A 12261-nucleotide genomic window follows, 5' to 3' on the forward strand; every position below is an offset into this window, starting at 1 on the left:
TTAAAAGTTACATATGGGATGAATAGTAAAGTAGTAACCATTGGTATAATTTTCCCTCTTTTCACGTTATATATGTTTTAAATTTAGTGAATGATACATTGTTTAAATATTTTCTTTGTGAATCATCTAATAGTTATTTTGTCTCAACAGAGAATGAAATACAAGAATTATTAGACAAAAAAAGGCATCTGACAAATCAACAATTCAATCTGGACTGTCTGCCACAAGCAGAGGCTCTTGCACAGATCCAGTTACAACAGAACAACATTGTTGGTAAGTAAAGAGTTAACAAATTAAGGATGCATTCATATACATTTCTAAATTCCGCAGAAATGCCATAGACTCCCCTCCTGTGGAATCTAATCCTGATTAAAAACAATCTGATGTGATGCAATCTTCTGGTAAACCAGTTTTCAGAGTATCAGCCATGTTAGTTTGTATCCGCAAAAAGAAAAGGAGGACTTGTGGCACCTTAGAAACTAACAAATTTGTTTGAGCAGAAGCTTTCGTGAGCTACAGCTCACTTCATTGGGTGCAGTGCATCCGATGAAGTAAGCTGTAGCTCACGAAAGCTTATGCTCAAATAAATTTGTTAGTCTCCAAGGTGCCACAAGTCCTCCTTTTCTTTTTGGTAAACCAGTGTTTCTCTGGGTTCTGTATCTTTGGCACATTAATGTCACAAGATGGCACTTGTGATGTTATTCAGACTGTCTAAGTTTATTTTAGGCTGGCAGTCATGCATATTTGAATAACAGAATATAGAAATAACAAAGTCCTACAGTAGTTAGTCATTTAGGCCCAGCTCCTCAAGATATTTAGGTGCTTTCAATTGGAGTTACGTGCCTAAATATCTTTGAGAGTCAGGGCCTTACTCAAGATTATACTGACAGGGAAATAGACTGTTTTCTCATGCTTAGTCCAATCCCTTTAGAAATAGGGATTCCATCATTTCCTTTCAGAAAGTGTTTTTGCAGTATAATAGATTTTACTTTGTGAAAACTCTGTCCTGATTTAATCCGCTCATATTGCAACAATGACTAGTCTGGTCATATTTGATGATTGATTTAGAAAATGAGCAATATCTGGATCTTCATTTTCAATTTTGTCCACGTAGATTCCATTTCTGAGAGTCTGCACCTTATAGCCACAAGATTGGATTCTTTTATCTAGTAGTGTCCATTGGAGTTGCATCTGTGCCATGTGTGCCCTTGTGCAGCCCTCACCCCGAGGGCATAAAGGGAGGAATATGTCCCAAAGTTCGTTCTTATTGCGCACGGAAGTGAGATGGAATTTAGCAGTGCCCATCTGCTACCCTGTAGCTTTTTTCTTTCTTTAATGCTATTAATTAGCCCAACTACACTAATTAATTACTTATTTCATTTTAGCACATTGGCAAAATTAAATGAATAAAATAATTAGTTGATAGTGTCCCCGTGGTACCAAGGCCTCAGCTTCATGGTTGAGACAAAGTTCTTAGGGTTGATTCTCCTTCAAGTAGTTGCAGACGTGTATTCCTCTCAGGTATGTGTGTGCCCAGCATACCAAAGCCAGATAACTTTGCTTAGTGGTACTGATTAGGACAGCACCTATGCCTTTTGGCCTTCATAGCACTCCCCTCCCCTCCTGCAATGGCTTTACAAATCTGGCACCAGCCCAACCTCCTTCAGTTCCTTCTCATTCCCTGTGGCTTGAGTCAGAGTGTTCAGTGTGGTATCTCACTAATGTTCTTTATCACAGTGTTTCTGTGATTTTTTTTCTGTAAATAATTAAGTTTAGTTATACCTTTGGATTTAATTTAGTTAGTAGAATCTTCCAACATGTGAGATAGAGCTGGGCCATCAAACTGCTCTCTGGTACCAATGCCTGATCAATTAGGCTCTATACTGTCGACTCTGTTACCACTGTGGGGCATCTGTTGAGTCCAGTATGGACGACATTGGTATTGGCACTCTTTCTCCACACTACTACTGTATCAGGCAGCAGTGGACTTGCTGTGCCTGTCTATTCCTGACTCACTACTTATTCAATGACAGGTTTCAGAGTAGCAGCCGTGTTAGTCTGTATTCGCAAAAAGAAAAGGCGCCTCTAAGGTGCCACAAGTACTCCTTTTCTTTTTACTTATTCAGTAACATTCAACTGTGGTGGCTTCATCTTTGGTGTCTCAGCACCGCCTAAGTGTCTTGACTTATATTGTCAGCACTGTTATCAGCACCATCTCATATCCTCTGGGTTACAGTTGGTTTCCTGTTTGGAATCCCTGGGAGGTTCCTTGTTCTCTGAGGTACCGATTGTCCACTCAGTCAGGGCTAGATCACTGGTTCTGTGGGTGGTCTCTGTGGCTGGGCCACCTGTGCTACAGACAAAGGCAGCGGGGTCTCCTTTGACTTGGTGCATCCTCAACCCTTTATGCAGTTAAGTATGTGTCATGACTGGGACATGGGCAATCTGACCTAGTGGTTAGAGGAGTTGCGAGTCAGGCCGGGTCAGATACCTGAACGTCAGAGTCTGAGACAGGCCAAGAATCAGGTGACAAGAGCCAAGTAGGGTCAGGTTTCCAGGAGATAAGCAGCACTCAGTAGGAGTAGGTATCAGAGGGGAAGCAGTCCAAGGCAGGAAGAACCCAGTTGCATGTATTCCTGTTCCTGTGCTGGATTTATATGGAAGCTGTGAACCAAACAGCATTTGAACCCCTAGCATTCTGCCAATCAGATTCTAGGACTGGACTGGATTTTGGTTCTTCCTGCTCTGTTGGGGTTCAACTTCTATTCTGGCAACTGTTAGGCAGTCCCTGAGTGGCAGGTTGGAAATTACTAACTCCTAACAGCCTTATAGATCAGGGTTTGTAGACCTGTAGACCCTGACATCACCCGTCCCCAAGGGGTGCCCTGTGGGTGATGTGGGACTGGGCTTTTCAGGGTGATTCCTATTGGAATGCTTCAACAAGTGTGTGTCGGGGGTTGGGGGACTGTACATTTTCCACAGGTTCCCAGATGCACTCCTCAGGACCATAGCCATCCCTGTCTACAAGATACCAGAGCCTGCCACAGTTACGTTTATAGCTCAGGATTTTGTGTATCACCTATTCCTCTTGCCCTGGACTCTAAAATAGAGAGCAACAAACCAGTTGTGAACATATCAACTTCATCTCCTCAGTTTGGGGACAGGCTGCCTTGCTTCTACAGTGCTTGGGAAACCATAACTATGGACAGATGTGTCCTAAGCGTTGTGGGATTACATCATACAATTTCTGTGCATCCCCCTATCCACTCCACTACCCCATCTCTTTTCAGGGAGTTCTCTCATGAGCCATTATTTCTTCAACAGGTCCTGACTTTGTGTGCTCTGGGAGCTTTAGAGGAGGTTTCTCTTCTTCACTGGGAAAGGGAATCTACTCTTCGTATTTCCTGATTCCCAAGTCCAAGAGAAGGGTGAAACCCATCCTTGATCTCTGCAATCTCAACAAACACATGTATATGAGATTCTGCATGGTTATTCTGTCTACTATTCTTTCCACATTGTTACTTTCAGTCTTCCATGTGGGGATCTTCCCAGGCCACAGAAGTTCCTGGGATTCTTTGTTGCCAGTCAACACTATCAGTACATAGTTCTCTCCTTTGGCCTGTTATCAGCTCCATGCTTCTTTACCAAAAGCATGATGGTGGTAATGGCCTTTCTCAGAAAGAGGGAAATTCATGTCTTCCTGTACCTAGATGGTTTGGCTAATGAGAGGCAGATCAGACGAATGAGTCCTGTCCAGTTCACACTGAACATTTTTCATCAACCTAGGTTGATTTTGAACAAAGCAAAGTTGACATTGACACCAACTCAAAAAATTGAATTCATAGGGTCCCAAATTCTACAGATTTGAGGGCCTTTCCACCACACAAGCAATTCCAGATAATTCAGTGCCTTTGCCTGGATCTCCAACCTCATCCTTCAACCATGGTCTGTGTATGCGTGAAGTTACTAGGACATATGGCTGCATGCACTTATGTGGTTCAGCATGCAAGATTGTGGCTTTGTCTGTTAAATCATGGTAGAAGTTGGTCTATTGCCTGAGTTGCCTGTCATTGGACAAGCTTGCATGAGTGGCTCCAGAAAATTTGGACTCTCTACAATGGACGGCAGAACAGAAAAATGTATACAAAGGTGTTGCCTGTGCCTGCCCTCCTTTGTCCAGAACTGTAGTCACTTATACCTGCACAATAGATTGGGGAGCAGATCTAGGAGCATTAAAATTTTCAGGGTTTGAGGTCGGAGCAGGAAGTGTCATGTCATATCAACACCCTGGAGCTTCAAGACATTTACAATGTATGTTGTGGCTTCTGGAATCAGATCAGGGGAGCAGCGGTTCACATACTCATCAACAGCATTAGGGTTAGGGTTGCAGTTGCTATGATTGGGAGAACCTCATGGTGACTTGCCTGCCTGGTGTGAAGGTTGCAGATCTCTCGAGACATCTAGATAGACTTATGTGTAGTGCTGGGGAGGAGTCGTGGTTGTGGTACATGTCATTGGTATCTACATAGGGAAGGATAAGAGGGAGGTCCTGAAGGCCAAATTTACACTGCTAGGTAAGAGATTGAAGTCCAGGACCACCTTCTCTGAAATGCATCCAGTTCCATGTGCAGGGCCAGTTAGACAGGCAGAACTGCAGGGTCTCAATGCGTGGATGAGACGATGATGTAGGGAGGAGGGATTTAGATTTATTAGGAACTGGGGAAACTTTCCCAAAAGTTCCTATACAAGAAGGATGGGCTCCACCTAAACTAAAATGGAACCAGATTGCTGGCACTTAAAATTAAAAAAGTCAGAGAGCAGTTTTTAAACTAATGGCTGGGGGAAAGCCAACAGATGTGGAGGAGCATGTGGTTCGGACAGAGACATCTCTTAGGGGAAGATCTATTAATGGAGATTCTCTATGTCCTAGTAAGGAGGAGAGAATGGAAGATAATAAAATACTGGTAGGATTTGATAAGAAACAGTCATAAAAAAAGAAGTCCATTCAATTATGTCATATAATGGCAGACCGCTAAAAAATGACAAGTTTTTAAAGTGCTTATATACACATGCTAGAAGTCTAAATAATAAGATGGGTGAACTAGAATGCCTTGCATTGTCTGAGGATATTGATATAATAGGTATCACAAAAACTTGGTGGAATGAGCATAGCCAATGGGATATAGTAATACTAGGGTACAAAATATATCAGAAGGACAGAACTGTGGGGGTGGGGGAATGGCACTATATGTGAAAGAAAACATAGAATCAAATGAAGTGAAAATCTTAAATGAACCAACCTGTACCATAGAATCTCTATGGATAGTAATTCCACGCTCTAATAATAAGAATATAACAGTATGGATATATTACTGACCACCTGACCAGGATGATGATAGTGAATGTGAAATGCTCAGGGAGATTGGAGAGGCTATAAAAATAAAAAAACCTCAATAATAATGGGGGATTTCACCTATCCCCATATTGACTGGGTTCATGTCACCTCAGGACGGGATGCAGAGATAAAGTTTCTTGACACCTTAAATGATTGCTTCTTGGATCAACTAGTCCTGGAACCTACAAGAGCAGAGGCAGTTCTTGATTTAGTTTTAAGTGGAGTGCAGAATCTGGTCCAAGAGGTGACTAAAGCTGGACCGCTTAGTAATAGTGATCATAATATAATTAAATTTAACATCCCTGTGGTAGGGAAAACACCACAGCAGCCCAACACTGTAGCATTCAATTTCAGAAAGGGGGACTACACAAAAATGAGGAAGTTAGTGAAACAGAAATGCAAAGGTGCAGTGCCAAAAGTGAAATCCCTGCAAGCTGTATGGAAACTTTTTAAAGACACCATAATAGAGGCTCAACTTAAATGTATACCCCAAATTTAAAAACATAGTAGGAGAACCAAAAAGTGCCACCGTGGCTAAACAACAAAATAAAAGAAGTAGTTAGAGACAAAAAGGCATCCTTTAAAAAAGTGGAAGTTAAATCCTATTGAGGAAAATAGAAAGAAGCATAAACTCTGACAAATGTAGTGTAAAAATATAATTAGGAAGGCCAAAAAAGAATGTGAAGAACAACTAGCCAAAGACTCAAAAAGTAATAGCAAAAAAAAAATTAAGTACATCAGAAGCAGGAAGCCTGCTAAACAACCAGTGGGGCACTGGACAATCAAGATGCTAAAGGACCATTCAAGAATGATAAGGCCGTTGTGGAGAAACTAAATGAATCTTTGCATCGGTCTTCATGGCTGAAGATGTGAGGGAGATTTCCAGACATGAGCCATTCTTTTTAGGTGACAATTCTGAAGAACTGTCTGAGATTGAGGTGTCATTAGAGAAGGTTTTGGAACAAATTGATAAACTAAACAGTAATAAGTCATCACTACCAGATGGTATTCACCCAAGAATTCTGAAGGAACTCAAATGTGAAATTGCAGAACTACTAACTGTAGTTTGTAACCAATAATTTAAATTAGCTTCTGTACCAAATGACTGGAGGATAGCTAATCTGATGCCAATTTTTAAAAAGGGCTCCAGAGGTGATCCCGGCATTTATAGTCCAGTAAGCCTGACTTCAATACCGGGCAAACTTCTTGAAACTATAGTAAAGAACAACATTGTCAGACACACAGATGAACGTAATTTGTTGGGGAAACGTCAACATGGTTTTTGTAATGGGAAATCATGCCTCACCAATGTACTAGAATTCTTTGAGGGGGTCAACGAGCATGTGGACAAGGGGGATCCAGTGAATATAGTGTACTTAGATTTTCAGAAAGCCTTTGACAAGGTCCCTCACCAAAGGCTCTTAAGTAAAGTAAGCTGTCATGGGATAAGAGGGAAGGTCCGCATGGATTGGTAACTGGTTAAAAGATAAGAAACAAAGGGTAGGAATACATGGTCAGTTTTCAGAATGGAGAGAGGTAAATAGTGATGTCCCCCAGGGGTCTGTACTGAGACCAGTCCTATTCAGCATATTCATAAATGATCTGGAAAAAGGGGTAAACAGTGAGGTGGCAAAATTTGCAGATGATACAAAACTATTCAAGATAGGTAAGTCCCAAGCAGACTGCGAAGAGCTACAAAAGGATCTCACAAAACTGGGTGACCGGGCAACAAAATGGCAGAGGAAATTCAATGTTGATCAATGCAAAGTAATGCACATTGGAAAACAGAATCCCAACTATACATACAAAATGATGGCGTCTAAATTAGCTGTTACCACTCAAGAAAGAGATCTTGGAGTCATTGTGGGTAGTTCTCTGAAACCATCCATTCAGTGCGCAGCGGCAGTCAAAAAAGTGAACAGAATATTGGGAATCATTAGGAAAAGTATAAATAAGGCAGAAAATACCATATTGCCTCTATATAAATCCATGGTGAGCCCACATCTTGAATGCTGCATGCAGATGTGATCACTCCATCTCAAAAATGTATATATTGGAATTGGAAAAGGTTCAGAAAAGGGCAACAAAAATTATTAGGGGTGTGGAACAGCTGCCATATGAGGAGAGATTAATAAGACTGGGACTTTTCAGCTTGGAAAAGAGACAACTAAGGGGGCATATGATAGAGGTCTATAAAATCATGACTGGTGTGGAGAAAGTAAATAAGGAAGTGTTATTTACTCCTTCTCATAATACAAGAACTAGGGGTCACCAAATGAAATTAATAGGCAGCAGGTTTAAAACAAACAAAAGGAAGTATTTTTTCACACAACACACAATCAACCATAGAATCATAGAAGATCAGGGTTGGAAGGGACCTCAGGAGGTCATCTAGTCCAACTCCCTGCTCAAAGCAGGACCAATCCCCAACTAAATCATCCCAGCCAGGGCTTTGTCAAGCCTGACCTTAAAAATATCTAAGGAAGGAGATTCCACCACCTCCCTAGGTAACCCATTCCAGTGTTTCACCACCCTCCTAGTGAAATAGTGTTTCCTAATATCCAACCTAAACCTCCCCCACTGCAACGTGAGACCATTACTCCTTGTTCTGTCATCTGCTACCACTGAGAACTGTCTAGATCCATCCTCTTTGGAGCTCCCTTTCAGGTAGGTGAAAGCAGCTACCAAATCCCCCCTCATTCTTCTCTTCCGCAGACTAAACAATCCCAGTTCCCTCAGCCTCTCCTCGTAAGTCATGTGTTCCAGTCCCCTAATCATTTTTGTTGCCCTCCACTGGACTCTTTCCAATTTTTCCACATCCTTCTTGTAGTGTGGGGCCCAAAACTGGGCACAGTACTCCAGATGAGGCCTCACCAATATCAAATAGAGGGGAACGATCACGTCCCTCAATCTGCTGGCAATGCCCCTACTTATACATCCCAAAATGCCATTGGCCTTCTTGGCAACAAGGGCACACTGTTGACTCATATCCAGCTTCTCGTCCACTGTAACCCCTAGGTCCTTTTCTGCAGAACTGCTGCCTAGTCACTCAGTCCCTAATCTGTAGTGGTGCATGGGGTTCTTCCGTCCTAAGTGCAGGACTCTGCACTTGTCCTTATTGAACCTCATCAGATTTCTTCCACCCTGTGGAACTCCTTGCCAGAGGACGTTGTAAAGGCCAAGACTATAGCAGTGTTCAAAAAAGAACTAGATAAATTTATGGAAGATAGGTCCATCAATGGCTATTAGCCAGGATGGGCAGGGATGCTGTCTCTAGCCTCTGTTTTTCCAGAAGCTGGAAATGGGCGACAGGGGATGGATCACTTGATGATTACCTGCTCTGTTCATTCCCTCTGGGGCACCTGGCATTGGCCACTGTCGGAAGACAAGATACTGGGCTAGATGGACCTTTGGTCTGCCTCAGTATGGCCATTCTTATGTTCTTATGTAACAATACCACTGCAATGTGTACAAGCAGGAAGGAACCTGCTGCCACCAGCTTTGTTAGGAAGCAGTACAGTTTTGGGACTTCTGCATTAAGGAGAACATCATCCCCATGCTGGGCTCTCAAAATCTGTTGGCCAACCATCTCCTCAGGACTTTCTCCAACAATCATGAGTAAGGACAGGATTAGGTCATGAAGGTCATAGATTCCGTGATTTCCATAGACCTCCGTGACATTTTCTGCTTCAGCCTCAGGGTAGTGGCGAGGGCCCTGGAGCTCCAAGCCACGGCGAGGGCCCCTGCAGCTGTCAGCCACCGTGTGTGGTGGAAGGACCTGCAGCTCTGAGCCACTGCAGACAGCAGGGGGACCCTGGGTATCAGGGTGCCCCACAACTCTGAGCCACAATGGGGGGACCCTACAGTTCAGAGCTGCCAGCCCCGGAGCTCTCAACTGTGGGCAGTAGGGGGACCCCAGAGCTCCCAGCCACCAGCCTCAGAACTCTGAGCCATCACATGAGATGCGGGGGTCCCTGGAGCTCCCAGCTGCCATGGGTGGCTGTGGGATCCTGGAGCGCTGAGCTGTTGCAGGTGGCAGGGGGACCCTACAGCTTTCAGTTGCTGTGGGTTCTGGGGAGCCCCTGCAGCTCTCAGTCACTGCAGGTGGCCAGGGGACCCTGCAGCTCTGTCACTGCGGGTGGCAGGGGACCCTGCAGCTCTGTCACTGCGGGTGGCAGGGGACCCTGCAGCTCTGAGACAGTGCAGACAGTGGGGGGACCCCAGGTGGCAGGGGACCCCCCCTCACCTCCGAGCTGCCATGGGCTCCTGCAGCTCCAAGCTGCTGCAGGCAACAGGGGGACGCTGTATCTTCCAACTGCCGCGGGCAGCATGGCAACCCCAGGTTGCAGGGGGACCCTGCAGCTCTGAGTCAGCTCCATTTTGTCACCGTTATTTTTAGTAAAAGTCAGGGAAAGGTCATGGGCTTTCATGAATTTTTGTTTATTGCCCGTGATCTGTCCCTGACTTTTGCTAAAAATAACGGTGACAAAATCTTAACCTCAATCACAAATGGTCTCTAAAGAACAGTGTGATGAGGTTCATTTTCAGGAATGAGGCATCCTGTTGGTCAACCTATTTTCAACAAAGGACAACTAGAAGTGCTGTTTGTGAAGGGTTGGGTCACAGAAACCCCCTTGGGGACTGCCACCTGATGTGTCTAGACTACTTCTGAGCCTGTTTTCCCTGCCAGCTGGGACTTCAGTGCCTTGCCTGGGATGAGCCAGACACGCTTGCCTGCTACAAACACAGACCCAGGGCTGAACCATGTCACCCACAAGCTGCAGGATAACTGAAAACAGCTTAAGAAGTGTTCCTGTCTCCAACACTCAGGTATCCAGCTCCCAATGGGGTGCAAACCCCAAATAAATCCGTTTTATCCTGTATAAAGTGGTTCCAAGTGAGAACAGACAGAACCAAGTAAATTATCAAACAAAACACGCAAATCTATGCCTAATACAGTAAGAAAGTGATTACAGATGAACTCTCACCCTCAGAGGTGTTCCAGTAAGCTTCTTTTACAGACGAGCCTCCTCCTAGTCTGGGTCCAGCAATCACTCACACCACTGCAGTTACTGTCTTTTGTTTCAGTTTCTTTCAGGTATCCTTCGGAGGCTACCTCTTGAGCCAGCTGGAGGGGTCTCCCAAGGCTTTATATAGTTTCTCCTTGTGGGTCTAAACACCTCCCTCCCCCTGTGTAGAATCCCCTCTACAAGATGGAGGTTTGGGCAAGTCACATGTCCATGTATGACTTAGTTCTCTACAGGAACGTTCCCAGCAAAGCTCAGATGTGGTTGGCGTCCAGCAAAGTCTAGTGTCAGCTTAAGTGTTTCTTGATTGGGCACTTACTGAGAACAGTCTTTTCTGCAGAAGCTGACAAAATGCTTCACTGAGGCTATTTAAAGTCAAACAAGTACACAACCAATACTCATAACTTCAAGTACAAAAATGATACATGCATATAAATAGCATGAATATATTCGGTAGATCATAACCTTTGCAGAGATATGTTACATGGCATATGTAGCATAAAACACATTCCAGTTATGTCATATTTACATTCATAAGCATATTTCTATAAAGCATTATGGGGTGAAACATCACACTGTTAATTTTATTTCCAAGCCAGACTCAGTCCGGGGTCTCCTACTGATGCCATCCATCTGAGCTGAGGAACAGAGCTGATATATGCCTTTCCCCCTGTCCCTTTAATCTCTCAAATTATCCTCAGACTGAAGTAGGACTATGACAAATTAGTACTTGTTATGCCAGTTTGACCAAAACAGTGTTGGTTCTCTGACTCTCTCAATCTGTCTGTTTGACCTCCCAAATCAATTCCTCTCTTTCCTGACCTGCTGACTGAGCCCCATGGCCAGGTTGGTCAACTGTTACTGAGCAGTCTACAGCTCATGGTGTGGATGGGACACGGCTAGATGAGGAGGAAAGGTAATGCTCAGAAGCAGTTCAGAGGAACCTGCTTAATAGTAGAAAACCATCGACTAGGTGAAGCAAATACTCACCAGCAACCACACACCACACAACAAAAACACGAACCCAGGAACCTATCCTTGCCACAAAGCCCGATGCCAACTCTGTCCACATATTTATTCAAGAGACACCATCATAGGACTTAATTGCATTAGCCACGCCATCAGGGGCTCGTTCACCTGCACATCTATTAATGTGATATGTGCCAGCAATTCCCCTCTGCCACGTACATTGGCCCAACCGGACAATCTCTACGCAAAAGAATAAATGACACAAATCTGACATCAGGAATCATAACATTCAAAAATCGGTAGGAGAACACTTCAACCTCTTTGGCCACTCAGTAAAAGATTTAAGGGTGGCAATTTTGCAACAGAAAAGCTTCATAAACAGACTCCAATGAGAAACTGCTGAGCTTGAATTAATATGCAAACTAGATACCATTAACTTGGGTTTGAATAGAGACTGGGAGTGGCTGAGTCATTACACATATTGAATCTATTTCCTTAAGTTAAGTATCCTCACACCTTCTTGTCAACTGTCTAAATGGGCCATCTTGATTATCACTACAAAAGTTTTTTTCTCCTGCTGATAATAGCGCATCTTAACTAATTAGCCTCTCACAGTTTGTATGGTAACGTCCAACTTATCTGTATGTGTGTGTGTATATATATCTATATCTATCTTACTATATGTTCCATTCTATGCATCCGATGAAGTGGGCTGTAACCCACGAAAGCTTATGCTCTAATAAATTTGTTAGTCTCTAAGGTGCCACAAGTACTCCTGTTCTTTTTGCGGATACAGACTAACTCGGCTGCTACTCTGAAACCTACTAGGTGTGTTTATTTGGCTAAGTGGAAATGTTTTTTGGTTTGGTC

General features: G+C 43.6%; 1 protein-coding gene across 1 annotated transcript in view; it reads left to right on the top strand.

The window, feature by feature from the left end:
• Positions 1 to 12261, top strand: part of CCDC7 (coiled-coil domain containing 7) — a 340456-nt gene that overhangs the window by 303316 nt on the left and 24879 nt on the right. The window contains 1 exon segment of the mRNA XM_043538840.1: positions 151 to 273. Coding sequence (XP_043394775.1) covers positions 151 to 273 — 123 coding nt within the window.

Source organism: Chelonia mydas, chromosome 2 (genome assembly GCF_015237465.2).
Source record: "Chelonia mydas isolate rCheMyd1 chromosome 2, rCheMyd1.pri.v2, whole genome shotgun sequence".
NCBI classification, from domain to species: Eukaryota; Metazoa; Chordata; order Testudines; family Cheloniidae; genus Chelonia; species Chelonia mydas.